The sequence below is a fragment of the Miniopterus schreibersii genome, assembly GCF_964146895.1.
Source record: "Miniopterus schreibersii genome assembly, chromosome: 8".
NCBI classification, from domain to species: domain Eukaryota; kingdom Metazoa; phylum Chordata; class Mammalia; order Chiroptera; family Miniopteridae; genus Miniopterus; species Miniopterus schreibersii.
The window spans coordinates 49076175-49097243 of NC_138109.1; the positions used below are offsets into that span (position 1 = coordinate 49076175).

At 35.4% G+C, this 21069-nt stretch overlaps 1 protein-coding gene and 1 pseudogene across 3 annotated transcripts in view; both read left to right on the forward strand.

The window, feature by feature from the left end:
* MIGA1 (mitoguardin 1) overlaps nucleotides 1-21069 on the forward strand; it is a gene marked incomplete at its 5' end in the record, with an annotated part of 60126 nt that overhangs the window by 26257 nt on the left and 12800 nt on the right. For both annotated transcript variants that reach the window (XM_081144222.1, XM_081144221.1), the window contains 4 exons: nucleotides 6983-7083; nucleotides 19546-19664; nucleotides 19925-19997; nucleotides 20695-20781. In XM_081144222.1, the coding sequence (XP_081000348.1) occupies nucleotides 6983-7083; nucleotides 19546-19664; nucleotides 19925-19997; nucleotides 20695-20781 (380 nt within the window). The remainder of the gene's footprint in view (nucleotides 1-6982; nucleotides 7084-19545; nucleotides 19665-19924; nucleotides 19998-20694; nucleotides 20782-21069) is intronic.
* On the forward strand, nucleotides 12422-13211 carry LOC308560373 (small ribosomal subunit protein uS17 pseudogene; annotated as a pseudogene). Its single transcript has 2 exons — nucleotides 12422-12439; nucleotides 12756-13211. The product of its transcript is annotated as a small ribosomal subunit protein uS17 pseudogene (transcript).

A 21069-nucleotide genomic window follows, 5' to 3' on the forward strand; every position in this document is an offset into this window, starting at 1 on the left:
CCGCTAGAATCTGCTGAGGTTAAAATAGACCTGATGCCTTCTAAGGGACAGAAAATAGAATGTGCCCAGTGATGGCCAAAGTGAGGCACGCAGAAAACCCACTTGCACTGGTTTAAAGAAATAGACCTAGGCATGAAGTTCCAAGGTTCAAGCGTCTTCTAGTTTTTTCTTTTCCTTTTTTTTTTGACTTTCGAGCAAATTCTGCTTCAGAAAAAACTTAAGTAATATGTGAATTAGGAGATTGTGAAAGAAGGAGGAAGGCTTGAATCCAGTCAGATTTTTGGCCTGAAATATCTAACTATTTAGTTAAAAGTAAACATACTTTCAGTGTTCTTCCAAAGAAAAACATAGTTTATGTCTAGGCATGAATGTTTTAAAAGTTCTAGGTGGTTGACACAGGTAAATGTTCCTGAAACAATTTTAGATTTACTATTTTTAAAGTTGGGGGGGGGGGGGCGGAAGCTACCCTGCTAAGTGTCAGTGTGGTAACTTATGGCACATTTTTTATATTTAATCACCCAATTATGTGGAAAGCTTTTTTTAGGCAATTGAATGTTAATGATGAGTCATTAGAGGCTTAAGCTGCATATTTTAGGTTTAGAAGATAGTAGCATAAGTTTAATTAATTTAGGTCTAGATATTAAAAACATAAGAATTTTAATGGGGCTCTGAAAACAAGTCAAAGCCATATAACAGGCAAAATGACCCAGAGGAAATACATGAGAGGCTTTTTAAATTAAGGATTTCCATGTCTTGGGGATGGTCAGTTTATAATAACACGTTTTATTTAGTTTTTATGAACAAATATTTAAGTGTTTATAATGTGTTTCATGCTCTATTGAGAACTGTAGGAATCATCAGGAAAAAAAATGAAAGAAAAAAAGAGAATCTGGGAGAGTTCATCCATTTAAGTTGTGTTAGTCTAGCTGGACAGACAGACTGTATATTCAGGCAATAGTTAAATAAAAATTCAGATAGTATATTAAATGGCACATACTTATCTTTTGCATAAGAATATAAATAACTAACAGGTATTGAGTGCTTATTTTACATACATTAACTTGTTTAATCCTCACATAACTCTATGAGGTAGGAAACCCCCCCACCCCCATTTTATAAATGAGGACACTGAGGAACTGAAAAGATAAGCTTACCCAAGGTTACACAGCTAGTAAGTAGCATCAGAATTTGAATCTAACCTGTATGGCTCCAGACCCATGATTTAACACTTTTGCTGTACTACCTCACAAAGAATTAAAAAATTAGCTAATTTTTGGAGGATACTTCCAGGGGATAGTACTTGAGCTGCAAATTATAAAGCAATATGTGTCCCTGGGTAGCATGGGGCAAAGGATCGGAAGGAGAGAAATTTGTATGTTGAAGGTGCAGGAGGATCCAAAAGCTTGAGTAAAGGATGCATATGGCAATAATAATAGTAGTGAAAAGTTATTTAGCATTTAATATGTAGTAAGGATTGTGCCTCCACAAACCTCCCATTTAATTCTATGACAACTCTGTGAAATCAATGTTGTTATCCTCATTTTACCCAGGTAGTAAATAGCAAAGCTAGGATTGGAATCCAAACGTTTGCTGGCTGACTCCAAAGCCTAAGCTTTTGACCATTACATTGCTCTATGGCAAGTAGGAGTATAATAAATGTACTCAGATAAAGCTGAGGGATCTTTTAGTACTTAGTAGAAAACAAGATTAGATAGATAGGGTGGACAGAGATTATGGAAAGCTTTGAAAACCAGACAAGGAGCCATTGAAGATTTTGATTAGGAAATGGCCTTTTATGTTCTAGTTACAATAAGGCATTCTTGTACATAATTTGGCTAGTCTAACAACTGCCTATATTAAAGGAAGTAAATAGTCTGTGAAAGCACTTAGCAGAATGTCTTGTGCACATAGTAGTCACTCAAAAAATATGAGTTGAATCTGAATCCTCTAAAGAACTTGTAAGCTCTTTGCACCGAAGATAAGATATGAGAAAGGAATGCTGTAATAGTGCTGTCTAATAGAAATACAATGTGATCCACAAATGTAACTTTAAATTCTAGTAGTCACATGAAAAGTAAAATGAAAAGTAGTGAAATTAATTTTAATAATATATTTTCTTAAGCCCAGTATTTAATAATAAGATGTTTTACATCTTTTGGTATGAAGTTTTCAAAATCCACTGTGCATTTTACACTTACAGCACATCTCAGTTCTGACTAGCCACATTTCATGTGCTTGATAGTGTCATAGCATGGAATCTAGTGTCAGATGACCTGGGTTTGAATCCTGCCATTCCGTTTCTTAACTGTGTGAGTATGGACCAGTTACTTAACCTTCCTATACCTTAGCTTCTTGATACATAAAATGAAAAAAATAATATCACCTACCTCAAAGGATTATTGTGAGAATTATGAAATAATATATGTAAAGCATAAAACTTAGTTTCTGACAAGTAGTAAGTGCAAAATAAATGTTTATTAATTTCATCACACTTCTATTGTTGTTAAATAGCAAACATCTCTTATTTTCCATGTCTTCTTTCTGCAAATAGTTGATTATCCTCACCCAAACATTCCCATTTAAAATTCTAAACCAATCACTAAATAGCAAAGAAAGATTGATGAGCTAGGAGAAAAAAGGTTGTGAGTGCTATATGTGGCATCAGACTCTACTACTACTGGTATTCCCCTGTAGGGGGCAGATAAATTGTTTTCAATTTGTTGTTATACTTAACAGAGTCCTCAGCTCTTTTCAACTTTTTTTTAAATCCTCACCCTAGGATATTTTTTCCATTGATTTTTTTTTTTTTTAGAGAGAGTGGAAAGGAGAGAGAAGGGGGAGAGAGAGGGGGAGAGAGAAACATTGATGTGAAAGAGACATACTGACTGGTTGCCTCCCTCGCACGCCCCTGCCTGGGCTAGGGATTGAACCTACAACCGAAGTACATGCCCTGAACTGGGAATTGACCTGCAACCCTTCAGTCCTTGGGCCGGTGCTCTGACCATTAAGCCAAACCGGCCATGGCAGATCTTTTCACTTTTAACCTAGCATCATTATAGATGCTTTCTCTACCAGGGAATAAAATTCATGTCTAATAATAATTTGCAGCTTTACCGCCAACATTGAAATATTGAAAGTACTTCATTGTCTTTTCTGCTTTCAGCCATTTGGGGCCAAAATATATAGCTTTATTGGTGGTTTTCCTTCTAAACCCTAGAGGAAAGTGCACAAAATGAAAAAATACAGTGATTTATCATACCCTCTTGTGTAACTATCATATAGATAAAAAAATAAAGCATTGCCAAATTCCTAAATGGTCCCCTTGTACCCCCTCCCAATCAGTACCTCTTCCACTTATCCCCCAAATTAACCACTGTTCTGTTGCTAATGCTAATTACTTCCTGGCTTTTCTTTTTCATTTTACCAGCTAAGTGTGTAGGCCTGTTTAGTTTTGCCTGTTTCCAATTTTTTTTTAAATCTTCACCTGAGGATATGTTTTTATGATTTTTTTAGAGAGAGAGAGGAAGGGAGAGAGAGAGAAACATTAATGTAAGAAACATCAATTGGTTACCTACAGTAAGCACCCTGACTCGGGATCAAACCCAAAACCTGGGTTTGTGCCCTGACCGGAAATCAAACCCACAACCCTTTGGTGCATGGGATGACGCTCCAACCAACTGAGCCACACTCGCCTGGGCTGTTTCTGAAATTTTTAAAAATATGTCTTTATTGATTTCAGATAGAGGAAGGGAGAGGGAGAGAGAAAGAAACAGCAATGATGAGAGAGTCATTGATCCGCCGCCTCCTGCATGCCCCCTACTAGGGATCAAGCAGCAACCTGGACATGTGCTCTGACCAGGAATCAAATCGCCATCTCCTGGATCATAGGTCCATGCTCAACTGCTGAGCCACCCCGGGCAAGCTCTTTCTGAATTTTAATGTGAATGAAACCATACCTATAATTCTTCACTCAACATGTGAGATTCACCCATGTTCTTGCATGTAGCAGCAATTCATTCACTTTTATTGTTGAATGGTATTTCATTATATGAACATATCACAGTTTGTGTGTTCTATGGTATATGGACATTGTTTCTTTTTCCATTTTGGAGCTATTATAAATGCTGTTATGAACATTCTTATGCACATAAGCATACCTTTCTGTAAAACACACCCAAGGATAGAATTGCTAGGTCACAGAGAAGGTAGTCTTGAACTTTAATAGATAATGACAAAATTTACACCATGGTTCTACCAATTGACATTTCTACCAGTGGCATGTGAGAGTTTCCATTGCTGTACATCCTTCACAAAAAAATGGCCATTTTCTCCAAGTTCAATAATTCTGATAGGTGTGTAATGATACCTCATTGTGACTTTAGCATTTTTTTTTCTGCTAAGAAAAATTTGGTAAGAAAATATTTCTACAAATATTGACTAAGATGAAGTCTTTTGTTTCTAATTTTCCACGCTGTCCATGTCTTTAAATACCACAATGAAGAGTTGATACTTTTTAGAAAGTATGTAAATTTTTTTTTAATTTTATTTTTCAATTATAGTTAACATTCAGTATTATTTTGTATTAGTTTAAAAAGTATTTTAAATTTTAATTGGATACATGAAAGCAGTTACTTTGAGATATTGCCCAATATTCTTTCTTATATACTTTTTATTGGCTTATCTGAAAAACAGCTGTATTATTTCTCTTCATAAGTATTAAGCTGTCATTCCAGGAATCACTACCGTTACTGAAATGAGAGGTATGGTCTGTGGTTTACAAAGCTGGATTTAATGAATAAATCTTTCCAGTTCCTCTGAGCCATTTTTTTTGTTAGATTATTATTATTATTTTAAATAAAGTACAATCATGGTAACTGATCTGGATGTCACTGAGTAGCTGGTTTCTGTTGAGTGAAGTAAAACAGACTTTTAACGGCTTGTGGGTAATGTCTGAAAGGTAAAGTGACATGAGATAAATGTCTATGTTCCATTCTGAAAATAGCAAAGGCATATGGAACCAAGGTTTAACTTAATTAACTAGTAATTTAATCCTGCTTTAAAAGTGCTTTCACAAAAAGAAAATTGTATTGTAATTTCTTTTTGCAGTTAATACTAACAATAGAAAACAATTAAGAAGATAAAGGCTTGAAAATTGTAAATGCCAGTTCTGTTTTATAAATAATCTCTCAGTTTGTGTGTGCATTTGAAAAAATCATATATGCACTAAACAGAGAATGATTGAAAATTTTCTGGATAATTGAGTTTCTAAAAATACCAAGTTTGATGAAAATTTTAAATTTCTAAAAGAACATGTATTTTTGAAAACAGAATGATTTAACCTCAGATTTTATTCCATTAAATAGTCATTTAGTAGTAGAAGGATTTTAACCTTACAGGTTAGTTACTTTAAAAGGATTGCTGTAGCCCGGCCAGGCGTGGCTCAGCGGTTGAGCTTCGACCTAGGATCCAGGCGATCAGGGTTCGATTTCCTATCAGAGCATATGCCCGGGTTGTGGGCTCGATCAATGACTTTCTCATCATTGATGTTCCTGTCTCTGTCTTTCCCTCTCCTTTCCTCTCTCTGAAATCAATAAAGATATATTTAAAAAAATAAAAATAAAAAAATAAAAGGATTGATGTAAACTTCATTTGAAAACAATTTAAACTTAGAATATAAATGGTTAAAATGTTAACTATGGTCTCATCAAATAAAAAGTAGTAAAAATAATATGCTATGTGTATGGTTATTTTTGATACTTAATAGGAATCAACATTGTACCAATTAAGGCTTATTTGCTTTTATGATTGGTTTAGATCTTGGAATATTAATTGGTTGCAAAACTTTCTGAGTTTAAACTAAATTAATGGTTGGTTTGGATTTTTTGAAACTTTACACTTCCTGTATAGAATCACAAAATGTCTGTTTTCTGGCACTTGGGGGTTGGTTTTAAATAGGATTTGGGAAATTTCTAGTAAAGGTAATGAATTTTATTTTAGGAAAAATGATGGAATAGAAATTTGGATGAATGAAAGCCAAAGAGAGTTCTGGTGTTTTTTTAAAAGAAGGTAAAGTATATGACAAAGTTAACAGATTGAGAATCAAAATAAGAAAAATCTAAAAATATTTTGTTGTTTTCTTTTTCATACTTGTGATAAATTTTGAAGCAAATCATTTATATGCTACAGTGTTGTCACATCTGTAAGCAAATACAGTATTTGAAAATTTAATGTTAACAGATTCCTGATGATAGTATGTGAAGATAACTGGCACCCACATGTTGTGTATTGCTAAGCCTGTCAAGACAGATTAACTATGTGCAAATGTGTTTAAGCCCTTTAAAATCATTAGAGCAATTATATTTGACCCTCAGATAAGCACAGTAAGTGTGAGAGACCTAGATCTCATCATTTTTGGCCTTCCAGTGTTTTCAGGTGGCCTTAAAGACCAGAAGAACTAAGAGATATCTTCTTGAATTGTTATAATTGGCAATCTTATCACAACTGATAAACCAGACAACATTTTATGTTAATAATTTATTTAATTTAAATGAACCTACAAGTTCTTTCAATATGAGCAAGCCACTTGCAACTAAATTGCTCTGTTTCAAACTGTCTTTGGTATGTGCTGATTTTACCATGTATGGTAGATTATCTAATTCCAGTTATTATATACCAACTTAAGTTATTATATACTCAAAAGCTTTTTAAATCCAGAATTAAGTTTAATCCCTTTTTAAAGCAAAAATGACTACTTTATAGCACTTTGTTCTCTGCTTGGCAGTGTTTCGCACTCGGTTCAACAAGGACTACGCTCGAGAGTCTTCTCAGATTATGCCCCATTGATTTGTGTCCTTTTACTTTTAGATCCCAGCAGTCTACCTAAAGAAAGACTGGAGTAAAAAAAGAAAAAGAAAAACATATTTAGAGTATAAAATTTGGTAGTGACAAGGAATATCAGTCTTTAAACTTTTCGTTTTTTAAGATAAAGATACGGATATCACTGTGAAGGGGAATGTGGACGATTTTGGCCTGAGAGACACCTTGAGCATTGCCTCAACCGATTCCTTTGCTTCAGCAGCAGAGGTAGGACATGCATGTTCCTAATGAGTGCTCCCCATTCTTTTTCAGCTGGACAGTAGTTGCCACTGTACTGTAATTTAGTTTAGTAGCCATTTATTTAGCATGTGGTAGATACCAGGATGCAAAGATGAATATAACATGAATATAAGTTCTCACAGGGGCTCATGTCTCTGTAGGGAGGTGAACATGTAAGCACATACTTTAAATGGGCATTTTTATATACTGTGGGTTACAGGTGAGGCATATACATATCTTAATGGAAAGCAGTTGACCTTATATCAAGAGTCTTAAAATTGTGCAGATTTTTTAGCTCAGAAATACTTCCAAAGTGATCAGATTCAAAGATTCATATATAAAAATACTCATTTTACCACTTTAATAATAATGAAAAACTGGAATCAGTCTAATGCCAAATCATGGTACATCCATAATTTAAAATATTATAATGCCATAAACATGTTTCTAATCATTTTTAATGGCATGGGAACATGGGTTAAATGAAAAGGGTAGTGTATCTGAAGCTTATATAGAGAGTATGATTGTGATTTTGTAACAGAAAAAGAAAGGAAAATGTGTGTGGTATATAATTGTTTAGGCGGAGAAAAAGGCTAGATATAAATACACTAATGTATAAACAGTGGTGATCACTGAATTATAAATTTATGGGTAATTTGTTCCCTACTGAGATTTAAATTTGTATCAAAAGAGAATTCTTTCAAAGTGGTCATCTTTTTATAATTTTGTTCTACTTAAAACCAGTTTTTATATCACATATGGCCAATTTTATCTTAGAATAATTTCATTTTTACAGTAGAATTTGGATATTAATACTGTTTTTTAAAAAAAATATAAATAGTATCACACATCTGTAACTGATGTGTGAATTCATGCTGTAGTGTGGAAAACTTTAGCTACTCTAATACCCTAGGCCCTAAGCCTTGATTCTGCCTTTTTTAAAGCTCTACTGACCCTAATATTTCATCCTCTTGAGATTCTTTTTTATATGTATATTTTAGCTGCTGCTTACAGTATCATCTCCTGAATTATTTACATTTTTTCTTTTTTTTTTTTTAGTTGTAAGTTTGCAATAGACAAAATATATCAACTTGCTTTATGGAAAAGTTATTTCCTCTTCCTTTACTATTTGACAGGCTTATCTTTCTGTTCTTTTTTTTTAAATTTATCTTTATTGTTGAGAGTATTACAGGTGTCCCATTTCCCCCCCGAAATGACCCCCTCCACTTCACTCCCTCCCCCTCCCCAGGCCTTCACCTCATTATTAACTGTGTCCATGGGTTAATGCGTATAACTTCTTTGGTTGATCTCTTCTCACCCTCCACCCCCCATTCCCTCTTTCCTCTGAAATATGATCATCTGTTACATGCTCTTTTTTTTTTTTTTTTGGTGTTTTTTCCAGCTTTATTGAGATATAATTGACATATAACATTGTTCAAGTGTAAGGTGTACAGTGTGATGATTTGATACACATATATTGTGAGAACATTTAAGACCTATCTACTCTTTTAGCAACTTTTAAGTATATATGTAATACAGTATTATTAGCTATAGTTGCCATACTGTTCGTTAGATCCCCAGAACTTATTTATCTGCTCACTGGAGTTTTATACCCTTTGACCAACATCTCTCTACATTTCCCCCACCCCTCAGCCCCTCGCAACCACCATTCTACTCTCTGTTTCTATGGGTCTGGCCTTTTTACATTTCACATGTAAATGATGCTGTATAATATTTGTCTTTCCCTGTCTCATTTATTTTACTTAGCATAATGCCTTCATGTTTCATCCATATTTTCGCACATGGCAAGATTTTCTTCTTTTTCATGGATGAATAATATTTCATTGTATACATACTATAAGTAGTCTCACTTATAAGTGTGATGCCTCAAGTTTTGTTCTGTCTCAGGATGCTTTGCCTCTGAGGTCTTTTGTGGCTCCATATAAATTTTAGTATTATTTTTTCTCTTTCTGTGAAAAATGCCATTGGAATTTTGATAAGGATTGCAGTGAATTTATAGATAGCTTTAGGTAATATGGATATTTTGACAATATTAATTATTCCGACCCATGAACACATGAGACCCTTCCATTTACCTGTGTCTTTTTCAGTTTTTTCATCTTAACACTTTTCAGTGTACAGATTTTCCACCTCCTTGGTTAAATTTATTTCTAAGTATTTTATTCTTTTTTGATGCTATTATCAATGGGCTTGTTTTCTTAATTTCTCTTTCTGATTGTTGTTAGTGTATAGAAATTCATCTGATTTTTGTATATTGATTTTGTATCCTGCAACTTTACTGAATTTATTAGTTCTAGCAGTTTTTTGGTGGAATCTTTCGGATTTTCTATATATAAGATCATATCATGTGCAAACAGAGAGTTTTACTTCTTTCTTTTTAATTTGAACGCCTTTTTTGTTGTTCTTACCTAATTCCTCTAAGACTCCCAATTACTATGTTGAATAAGAGTGGTGAGAGAGGGCACCCTTGTCTTGTTCCTGTTCTTAGCGGGAAAGCTTTCAACCTTTCACCATTGAGCCCTTTTCTAAAAAATTTAATTTTTGTTTACACCATTGAGTCTTGATGTTAGCTGTGGGCTAGTCCTTGTGGCTTTTATTGTGTTGAGGTACATTCCTTCCACACCCAATTTGTTGAGAGTTTTTATCAAAAAAGGATGTTATATTTTGTCAGATGCTTTCTATCTTTATGTTTGGTCAATGCTTTTATGTCCCAGATGGTTTATATGGAGAAAGTTGCTAGTCACGTTGCTGTTTTTCCACCGTGAAGGACAACATACCCTAACTGCTCTAACATTTCTTTATAATGTGCATCTTAAAAAAGTATTCTGCCAAGTGTTCATTCTATTCACTTTGAATTTGTTATAAGTCACAAAAGGTTTGGTATATTTTTAAAAAATCCTTATGGAAAACAAAATGCATGAATACCACAAGGAGGACTCAATATCTGAGAAAAATTCTAGGAATGCTTCCAGGGTATAAATATATGATCTCAGAGTGTGAGTGTGCCAAGATAAATTCTTATCTAAGAAAAGTTTGTTAAATTATTTTTAATTGCCTTTACTGTAGGCCAAGCTCTTAAATTAGGGAAAACTGTTTCAGTGAAGAAAGTTATTAAGAAAATAAGGTCAGAACTGCTAGGGAAGTTAAAGTTTGTGATCATTTGGAAGCTTTTTTTTAAAAAATTTATCTTTATTGTTGAAAGTATTACAGATCTTCCCTTTTTTCCCCTGCATTGACCCCTCCTCCCCACTCCCGTCCCCTCCCCAGGCCTTCACCGCCCTATTTCCCCTGTCCATGGGTTATGCATATAAATTAAAATTACCAGAAAGAGTTCTTGACTTCTTAGGTTAAAACAAGTCCTAGCATAGGCTTTTCTCTAAGCCAGGTCAGTCATTTGTGAAAGTGATTAACAGGATTTTCCTATGTAAGCTTTGCCAAATATTGATTTGGAAACAGCCTTTTTTCCCTCTGAAAAGTCTTTTTTTAATAATAGCTTTATTGAGATATAATTCTGATACTATAAAATTCACTCTTTTAAAGTATACAATTCAGTGGTTTTTAATGTATTCACAAAGTTGTACAACTAGTACCACTTTCTGATTCCAGAATATTTTTATCAGTCTAAAAAGAAAAAGAAACTATTAGTAATCACTCCCTTTTCTCACCTACCCCCCAGCCCTTGGCAACTACTAATCTACCTTCTATCTCCATGAATTAGCCTATTCTGGACAGTTCATGTAAATAGAATTATACAATATGTGATCTTTTGTGTTTGACATTCTTTTACTTAGCATGTTTTCAAATTCTGAAAAGTCTTTTCAATGTTAGGATACCACTGCATTAAGTACTTCCCTAACTCTACCATCTGTTAAAGAGATTGTCATTTAATAGGTAGAAACTAATATTACAGAGAGAGCAATTTTTTGCCTTAGATTTCGTTTTTCTTAGAATTACCCCTCCTTAAGGTATATATGTGTTTAATATATAAATTGTAGGGTGCTCTTTATAGAGAAAATTTTATTTTTTATTATTCAGATACATCTACTATTGTTCAAGCTTGGAAAGCTTTTGCTATCCCACCTCTGACTTGCTAGCACTTGTTTATAGCAATTCAAAACAACACACTAACAATAATATACAAAGTGACAAGGATAAACATTTAGAATAATCATAATCTGAAAGGTTATATCTGCCATTGAAACTGTCAGTTTCTTGAATTATCTTATTTCCTCTGGAGTCAGTTTTATCTGTTTAAGACTTTCATTCTTATGCTGATTTTTTGCCCCTCAAATTTGAAAGTGTAATTGGTTTCTGGATTGATTTTCTTAGGTGGATTGTGTAGGTTTGCAGTGTTTTATGTTTCTTTCTCCCACGAAAAGGTAATAAGCAGAGCAAACTCGGCTCATTTACTTCTTTGAGGTGTGTTGATTGGCAGACTTTTCTTTAGGATTAATGTTCTGGAAATTGCCTAGCAGGCTGGGCACACCTGGATACAGAATGAAGAGGGCCTTATTCTGGGAGGCCCATCATTCACCCTTGTCCATTTACTCTCTTTGGGCAGTTTTAATAATTTTTAAAAAGAATTGTCCTCTGGTTGACTTTTTAAATTTTTATTTCTTTTATAAGCTGTCTTCCTATTCAGGGATGGAGGGAAAGGGGCAGGGAGTAGAATGAGATGTGGGACTACTATAGGTGTTTGGACACAGACTTTCATTAACCTCCCATTTTCAACCCCTCTTCTTCAGTCCTACTCTCATACCTGCCAGCTCTAGGCCTGGTGCTTTTTTTTCTTCTTTTAAATATATCTTTATTGATTTCAGAGAGAGGAAGGGAGAGGGAGAGAGAGATAGAAACATCAGTGATGAGAGAGTCATTGATCGGCTGCCTCCTGCATGCCCCCTACTGGGGATTGAACCCACAACCCGGGCTTGTGCCCTGACCCGGAATCGAACATCAATCTCCTGGGTCATAGGTCGATGCTCAACCACTGAGCAACTCCAGCTGGGCCATGCCTGGGCTTTTTAAGGCTGCTGCTTAGCAAATGTGTACTTCTGACAAATATATTCCCTCCTGAATTTATTCTGGACTATGGCTTCCTCATCTGTTCCATCTGTCCACACACTTCATTTGCTTTCCAGTTTTGGGAAGTTCATGTGTCTTTTTGTTGCCCTTAGTATGGTTTCCACTATTAGTTATTTGTTGCTGTATAATAAATTACCCAAAATTTAGTGTCTTAAAACAATAATAAAATTCAGGTTTCGGGCTTGGGGCTGGTGCTGAGGTTGAGGAGCCTGCCCCAGACCTCATGGGTGCGTCCTTGAGAGTGAGATACTATGCCCCTGTTTGGAGATTGTTAAGCAGAGGTACATGTCTTTGCATTAATCTAGATTAGATTAGATTAGATTAGATTAGATCAGATCAGATCCTGGGGCCCCCATGCTTGGAGTTTAATGGGGGCTGAAGTGTTTTAGGTGTTAACTGTCTTAAAATGTAAGTTTGGGGGTGGTTTTCTGGATCTTGGGCCTTACAGTTAGTCCTATGAGAACTGAGTCCTAAGGGCTAATCCAGGGAGCCCCGTTGTTTAGGTATTTAATTCTGAAGTCGCATATGTTAATTAGATAAGGAGTGACTCCTCCTAGGCTGAATGTGCCTACCGAAAGCAGCCCACCATCTTTCAAAGTAAGAAGAGGGCCTTGCTTGGAGAAACTGTCAAGAAAAGGCTCCTACAGTACCATAAGAACATTGGTCTAATCTTCAAGATGCCTAAGGAGGCCATTGAGGGTACCTACACTGAGAAGAAATGCTACTTTACTGGTAATGTTTACATTTGATGGTGGATCCTGCCTGGTATGTTCACCAAGATGAAGCTGCAGAGGACCATTGTCATCTGTGGTGGGGACTGCCCTACATCCAAAAGTACAACAACTTGGAGAGGTGCCATTAAAAACATGCACGTGTCCCCCTGTTTCAGGGATATCCAATGGGTGATATTAATCATGGTTGGTAAGTGCTGGCCCCTGAGCAAAACTGTTAGCTTTGCTGTGTTCAAGGCCACCAAGGCCAATAGCACCAAGAAGCAGTTCCAGAAGTTCTGAGACTGGACCTACCCACTTCCCCAAACAAAAGTTCTATTCCCATTCAAAAACAATAGCGATGACAAGAATAAACACTTATTATCTCACCATTTCTGAGGGTCAAAAATTTGTAAGTGGCATATCTGAGTGGTTCTGGCTTGAGGTCTTTAGTGAAGTTGTAGTCGAGTATATTGGCTGGGGCTACACTCATCTGAAGGCTTGACTGGAGCTGGAGAATCTGCTCCCAAGATATCTCACTTTCATGAATGGCATGTTGGTGCAGCCTATGGCAGAAAACCTAACTTGCTCACCACATGGACTTTTCTGTAGGACTGCTTGAGTATCTTCACAACATGGCACCTAGCTTCCTCCAGCAGAAGTGACCCAAAAGAGAGTGAGATTGAAGCAATGACTATTGGGATCTAGCCTCAGAAATCACACTCCACTATTTCTACAATATCCTGTTGGCTACACATGTTAGTTCTATGCAGCATGGAATGAGATATTACCAGGAAGAGAGAATCATTGCAGGCCATTTTGGAGGGTGGTTTCCTTTTTTATTACTTTTCTATTAGTGAAATATGGTATACAGTCAGTCTGCTTTCTTTAACTGTAAGTTCTATTTGTAATTTTAGGTGGTTGATCTGAAAGGAAAATGTAAACATGTAAAAAATAGTCCATATTAAAATGGAACTACGCCTATTTCATAACCCAGCTTATATTAGTTTTGAGACTTTTTCGACATTTCTTTCATCATAGTTCAGAGGCCTTTAAAAATATTAAGGTGTTAGCCTGGCCAGGCGTGGCTCAGCAGTTGAGCATTGACCTAGGATCCAGGAGATTGCTGTTCGATTCCCAGTCAGGTCACATGTCCAGGTTGCGGGCTCAATCCCCAGTCCGGGGCATGTAGGAGGCAGCTGATCAGTGACTCTCTCATCATTGATGTTTCTATCCCTCTCTCTCCCCCTTCCTCTCTCTGAAATCAATAAAGATATAAAAAAAAATTAAGGCTTTAAAAAATATTACCTTACATTCAGCGCAATCATTGCTTGCCAGGGAAGATAAGGTTCAGCCCCTCTTGTACCTCATGGAAGGCAGGGAGAAGTAATTTAGGATGTTTGAAATTTTCAGCTAATCCCAAAACATTGTTTTTACTGGTTGGTACACCTTTGGGTTTTATTTATTTTGTCTGTTTTTATTGTTGCTGTTGTTGTTATTGACTTGTTTGATTTCTTACCTGGTCATTTTTATGGTACTTGTAAACTATGGGCGATAACTAATAAGGTGGGATGGTGCTTTGGTGGAAACCAATTTAGTGTTACTTTTCTGTTTGAAAATTTTAAAATGAGTTTTTGAAATCTACGGTTTTTGGGGAAGAATGGTTTAGAAATAAAGGACATTTCAAAAGTTTCAGCTAGCAAAAAAAAAAAAAAAGGTAAAAAAGAAAACCCTTTTTCATGGTAAATTGCCCATTTTCATATGTTGGGATTTTACTGTTACTGACCTCTGCTTCTGAAGTCATGTCTCAGCTCTTATAAAATGTTAATCTTTTTCTCAAACCTTTTAAAAAGTTTTGGGAAATTTTGTCAAAAAATTCTTCCTAGAAACTATATTCTAAAATGAGAATTTAAGCCATTATTTTAGTGATTTGCTTTTTGCTGTAAAAAACTTAAGATTCATGATTTAAATAAATGTTTCTGAGTTGTCATTGTCTCTTAGGAAGAGTTGATGATAATGTTAGCCAGTGTCAAATCTTCAATATGATGTATTTTCACAGCTGCAAGCCTGTTTTAAGAGACCTAGTTAAATGATCGCCTCAGAGCCAAACCAACAAATAAGCAAGGTAGACCAGTAAATCAGGACTTGACTCTGGAATCTCTCATTGTTGGACTTGTTCACTTATTAGTATAAATTATTTTATGTAGAGAGTTTAATTGGAGCTCCAGTTTCCTCCTCAGGATTTTTCCTACTGGTAGGTGTACATAGATACTATTTGTTTTGACAATGGTTCAAAACTTTAAACTATTTAATATCTAAAGAATTTCCATTTTAAGTTATTTTTTTAAAACTGTTAGGTTGGGTTTTATTTAACCTCAGACACTTTCCATTAGCATAATATATTTTCCTTAAACTATGAGGGGAACTACTTAAAGCAGAAAATATACGATGTCAGGTATTGTTATTTCCATTTACTTTTTTTTCCTTTTACTTCTGGTCTAATAGACATATTTATACTATATTAAATATTACCAATGATTAAACTTCTTCCTTGGCTCTCTGGATAGATAAGGCTGTTAGGAGAGTACAATTTGATATTTAAGAGTATAGCCTTGGCCGGTGTGGCTCAGTTGGTTGGGCAGCATCCAGTGCACTGAAAGGTTGCTGGTTCAATTCCCTGTCAGGGCACATGCCCAGATTTTGGGCTTGATTTCCAGTAGGGGTCATGCAAGAGGCAGTTGATCAGTGTTTCACATCAATGTTTTTTTTCTCTCTCCCTCTCCCTTCCTCTCTCTCTAAAAATCGATAAAAAATCTTAAACAAGATAAAAGAATATAAGCTTTAAATTAAATGCCTGGGCTTAATTTAACTTCCACTACTTAGTTGTGGGACTTGGGGCATGTTCCTGCTAATCTAAATATCTGTTTCTTTATCTGTGAAATGTGGATGATAATAGTATATACTTTATGAGTTGTTGTTAAGAGTAAATGAGATAATCAAGTTAAAGCATTTAGCATAGCAATGAGTGCATATGAAGTGCCAGAACTATAGCATGGAGAAACACTTCAGAATAGCATAGTAAAAACCAGCAGTCTCACAACTCTGGTAACTTTGAAAACCAGAGGCCCAGCTGCCACTAAAAGAAACTTAGTAGCTTTGGAGCTTCTCAAAAGCCTCATCCCTAGAGAATTGTACTATTTCACCTGCAAAACTCCATTCTCAGGACTTGTCTTTATTTGACCTGATTTAGAGTTGCTCTGTACAAAGAGTTCTATTCCTTGGGCCTTTGTTGGAAACAATCAGTGGTAATTGTTTAACATTGCTGCTGACTGAGGTGGTGATACCAGCTGGGGCTAACAAGAGGCTGACAAAAAACCATAAAAGGGGCCTGGCCTGTGTTTCTCAGTGGTTAGAGTGTTGGCCCATGCACCAAAGGGCCTCAGGTTTGATTTCCCGTCAAGGGAACGTACCTGGGTTGTAGATTCGATCCCCGTCCCCAGTTGTAGATTCGATCCCTGGCCCCAGTCCAGTGCAGGAGGCAACTAATCAATGTGTCTCTCTCATATCCATGTTTCTCTCTCTTCCCCCTCCCTCCCTTCCACTCTCTCTTAAAAAAAAAAAAAAAAATCAATGGAAAAAGTATCCCCTGGTGAGGATTAAAAAAAAAAATTAAAAGGGAAAATGGGGCAATGAGATGTTTATAGGGGTCTTTGAAAGGCTCCACCATATTCCTGGGAGTCTAGAAAGCCCCAGACATGGCAGGGCTGTGCATGTGTGCAGGAAAAGTCTTAGAAGTCCCTAACTTCTTACTTCTGGGCTGACCTTGATGTTCTTTTCTTTTTAAATAATTCAAAAAAATTTTTAAATTATACTTGATGTGCAATATTACATTAGTTTTAGGTGTACAATATAGTGATTAGACATTTATATAACTTATGAAGTGATCACCGCAATAAATCTAGTACCCATCTGACAGCATACATAGTTATCACAATATTATTAACTATATTCCTTGTGCTATACTTCACATCCCTATTTGTAGCTACCAATTTGTACTTCTAAATCCCTTCACCTTTCACACCCATTCCCCCAAATCCCCTCCCTTCTTAAAAGTCAGAATGTTCTCTGTACCTATGATTCTGTATCTGTTCTGCTTGTTTGTTTTATAGATTCCACATATAAGTGAAATTGTCTGTCTTTTGTCTTTCTCTGTCTATCTTATTTCACTCAACATAGTACCCTCTAGGTCCATCCTTGTTGTGGGTGTGGGACCAGCTCGTTCCATGTCTCCTACCAGTCTCACCGTAGCTTCTTTTATCCTTAGTTGTAGGACTTCTGTTCAGCTAGATTTCAGGTGGTTAACAGTCATGGTGGTTCTGTAGTGTAGTTGTAATTTTGATGTGGTTGTGGGAGGATTAAGTACCACGTTCACCTATCTGCCATCTTGATTGGAAGCCGTCTGACCTTGATGTCTTGATGTTGTCCACAAGCAGGAAGTAAAAGTTAAGGAGACAAAAGGAAAAAATGATTAATTGAAATTTGGCCAAAGTAAGAACTTTTGTGCTTCAAAGGACACCAGAGGACAAGAAAGCGAAAGAGACAGCCGATTAGGAAAAAACATTTGTAAATTGTGTATTTGTTAAAGGACTTATTTCCAGAATATATAAAGAATGGTTACAACTCAACAATAGACAACCCAATTTAAAAATGAGCTAAGGATTTGAATAGCCATTTCTGTAAAGAAGATATACAAAGGCCAATAAGGAGAGGAAAGGTGTTCAACATGACTAGTCTTTAGTGAAATTAAACAACTTTATATACACCAGGGTGCCTGTAATAAAAAAGATGGACAATAATTGTAGGCAATGGTATGGAAAGATTTGATTCATTGTACATTGTTGTTAGGAATAGAAAATAGTATGGCCACTTTGCTGTACAGTTTGACAGCTCCTCAAAAAGATAAATATGGAGTTACATCTGACCATTGTATATACTCAAGAGAATTGAAAACATAAAAAAGTTGTACACAAATGCTAAAAGCAGCCTTATTCATGATAGCCTAAAGGTGGAAACAACCCAAATATTTGTCAATGAGGAGTAAACAAAATGTGGTATATCCATACAATTCAGCCATAAAAAAGAGTGAAGAAGTGATACATGCTACATCATAGATGAACCCTGAAAACATTATGCTAATGAAAGAAATCAAACACAAGAAACCACATATTCCATTTGTATGAATTTTCCGAAGTAGGAAATTCCATAGTGACTAAAAGTAGATTAGTGGTTTCCAGGGGCTAGAGAGAAAGGAGAAGGGGAGTGGGGAGTGACTGCTAATGGTAGGGGTTTTTTGTTGGACTGATAAAAATATTTTGGAATTCGAAAGTGGTGCAGATTACCCAACCCAATGAATATACAGTAGTCCCCCTTACTTGGAGGGGATATCTTTCAAGACACTCCCCAACCCCCAGTGGATGCCTGAAGCCATGGATAATACCAAAACCTATATAACCATCTTTTTCCCCATACATAGATACCTGTTCACTTAAAGGAAGCACTTTACAGCTTCTCTTTGGCATATCTGAATTGCCAGTATCACTACTGTTATGCTTTGGGGCCATTATTAAGTAAAATAATGGTTGCTTGAACGTAAATGCGGAGATTCTGTGACAGTCTATATGGTAACGATGGCTACTACGTGACTAATGGGCAGGTAGTTCATACAGTATGGATACACTGGACAAAGGGATGATTCTAGTCTGGAGATGATGGAGTGGGACAGTGTTATTTCATCATGCTACTCGGAACAGCATGCAATTTAAAACTTATGAAATGTTTGTTTTTGGAATTTTCTACTTAATATTTTTGGACCACAGTTGATCACAGGTAACTGAAACCGTGGAAAGTGAAACCGTGGATAAGGGGAGACTACTGTACTAAAAACCACTGGATTGTACACATAAAAGGGTGAATTTTATGGTATGTGAATTATATCTCAATAAAGTTGTTATTAAAAAAAATTAAAACCCTACAGTGTGCCATTTAATGGATCATGTGGTATTGAAAAATAATTTCTTGCTTAGCTGACTGCTCTATAGTGTTCGCAGTTGTTTTTTAATGAACTGTCAGAAGAGCTATTACAGTAGCCGTAGGTACATGACTATTTTTCAGTTATATAAAGATGACTCAAAGCTGCACATTAGAAAAATTCCTTAGAATTAGCCAAATTGAGATTATATCAGTGTTTTTGTAGAAAGTTTTACTTCATTTACAATTGTGAGTTAAAATACTTTTAAGCATTCTTTGAATGATAAAATCCTCTTTTTTTTCTCTAATGCTTCATCTTCAGTTATTTTTGTTGGTGAAGTGTAAGATTAAACTTCTTTTTGTGCACCCTGTGGATTTAAGTAGCTGAATTCGAAATGAACTTAAGCTTGTAATAAAGTTTTACTCTTTTTTACAGCTGAATTTTGAAATAAAATGAATTCAGATCTTACTAGCTATAAAATCCTATTGAATGGTTATTATGGTTTAATCAAATTGAGTATATTTTGATGTTAGTGAGATCTGATTTTCTATCTTTTATAGTTTTTTTCTTACATCATTGTAGTCTGTTCTAACCCACTGTAATGCTTAGCTTGCAGAACACAGAGAAGTCCGGCAATCTTACAGTCTGGAGTCTCTTTGCCACTGCCCTTTTTATGAAGAAGCCATGCATTTAGTTGAAGAAGGAAAAATTTACTCAAGAGTGCTTAGGTACCATTTCAGTTTTGCTTACGTTTACGAAAAATACTGAGGTGTTATTGCTGTGCTTATATATTTATTTAAAATGTTCATGAGAATAGGGGAAAGCATATTTTTAGGCTTAAAAAAAATTTTATATGTTTTGTCAGTATTGAAAAGACATGTGTTTTATATTAAGGTACTGGATGGATTAAGCCTTGTTTGAGTCCAAATTTGTAGTAGACTTGCTCTTGAATGCAGTGTAACAGTTGTCTCCCCTGTTTATTACATAGAACTGAAATGCTGGAGTGCCTAGGAGACAGCGATTTTCTTGCCAAACTTCACTGTATACGACAGGCTTTTCAGGTATTTTTTTAAACATTAAGTGACTTTACCCGGCTATTCATCCCCACCCTCATGCTGTAGAGTCCAGCTGCATATAAACAGTACAGCTCTTTGCTCTTGCTGTTCTTATTCCTAATGGCAAATAGAAAGTCTACCAAGTTTATGTGTCCTGCCTGCCATTTCCTTTCATTTGGATTCATTTGTCCTTGTACTCTCCCATGGCTTCCCAGGTCCGCCACACTTGGTCAAAACAGGATATTTTGATGCTAGATATGTATGCAAATGGCTGCTTAAAATAAAAATCCTACTTTTTAATTTATTATCAATCAGTATGTGTTCTAGATTGTTTTTTATTTGAATCAATTGTAAAGTCATTGATTTTTCTAAAATGAAATAAGGTCATTAAACAATACAACAAAATTCTATTTTCTTATATTTTGGGCTATGTATCCTTTATTTTGGACTTTCTAATATTAAAGTGAACAGAATTTAAATTCAGATTTATCTCCCTTTAATCTTTTCTGATTATAGGTTTCAAGAACTCATTTTATTTTGGTAAATTAGAACTTTCTCTGTGGTCTGCCTGCTGAAATAGTGCCACATACAACACATTGACTGCATTAGGGTTATTTGTGCATAGATGTACTGTACAGTCAAATGTGCATTCACATTTATTACAGGGCTCTGTTTTCTTTGTTTGGGGTGGTATTTTTTTTAGGTTATTCTTTCAGAAACAGCCAACAGGATATTCCTTGCTGAGAGTGGAAGGAAAATTTTATCAGCGTTAATTGTGAAAGCACGAAAGGTAACTAACTTGTTTTGTTGGCAAGTTGTTTTTTTTTTATTGTTGTTTCCATTGAACTTAAAATTACAGTACATTACATTTTTAATAGAAGAAACAGTTTTTGTAGATAGTTGAAAAGATTTACATAATATAAATAACCCCAAGAGCATTGATTTCTGCTTGGATTGGACTATTTTCTGTGTATAAATCCCACTCTGTTTTGATCCAGTTGTTTCTCATAAATTATTCCCAATTTACCATAAAGTCATTCTGTGAATGTCATGGTGAGAATTATCATTATATCTGCTA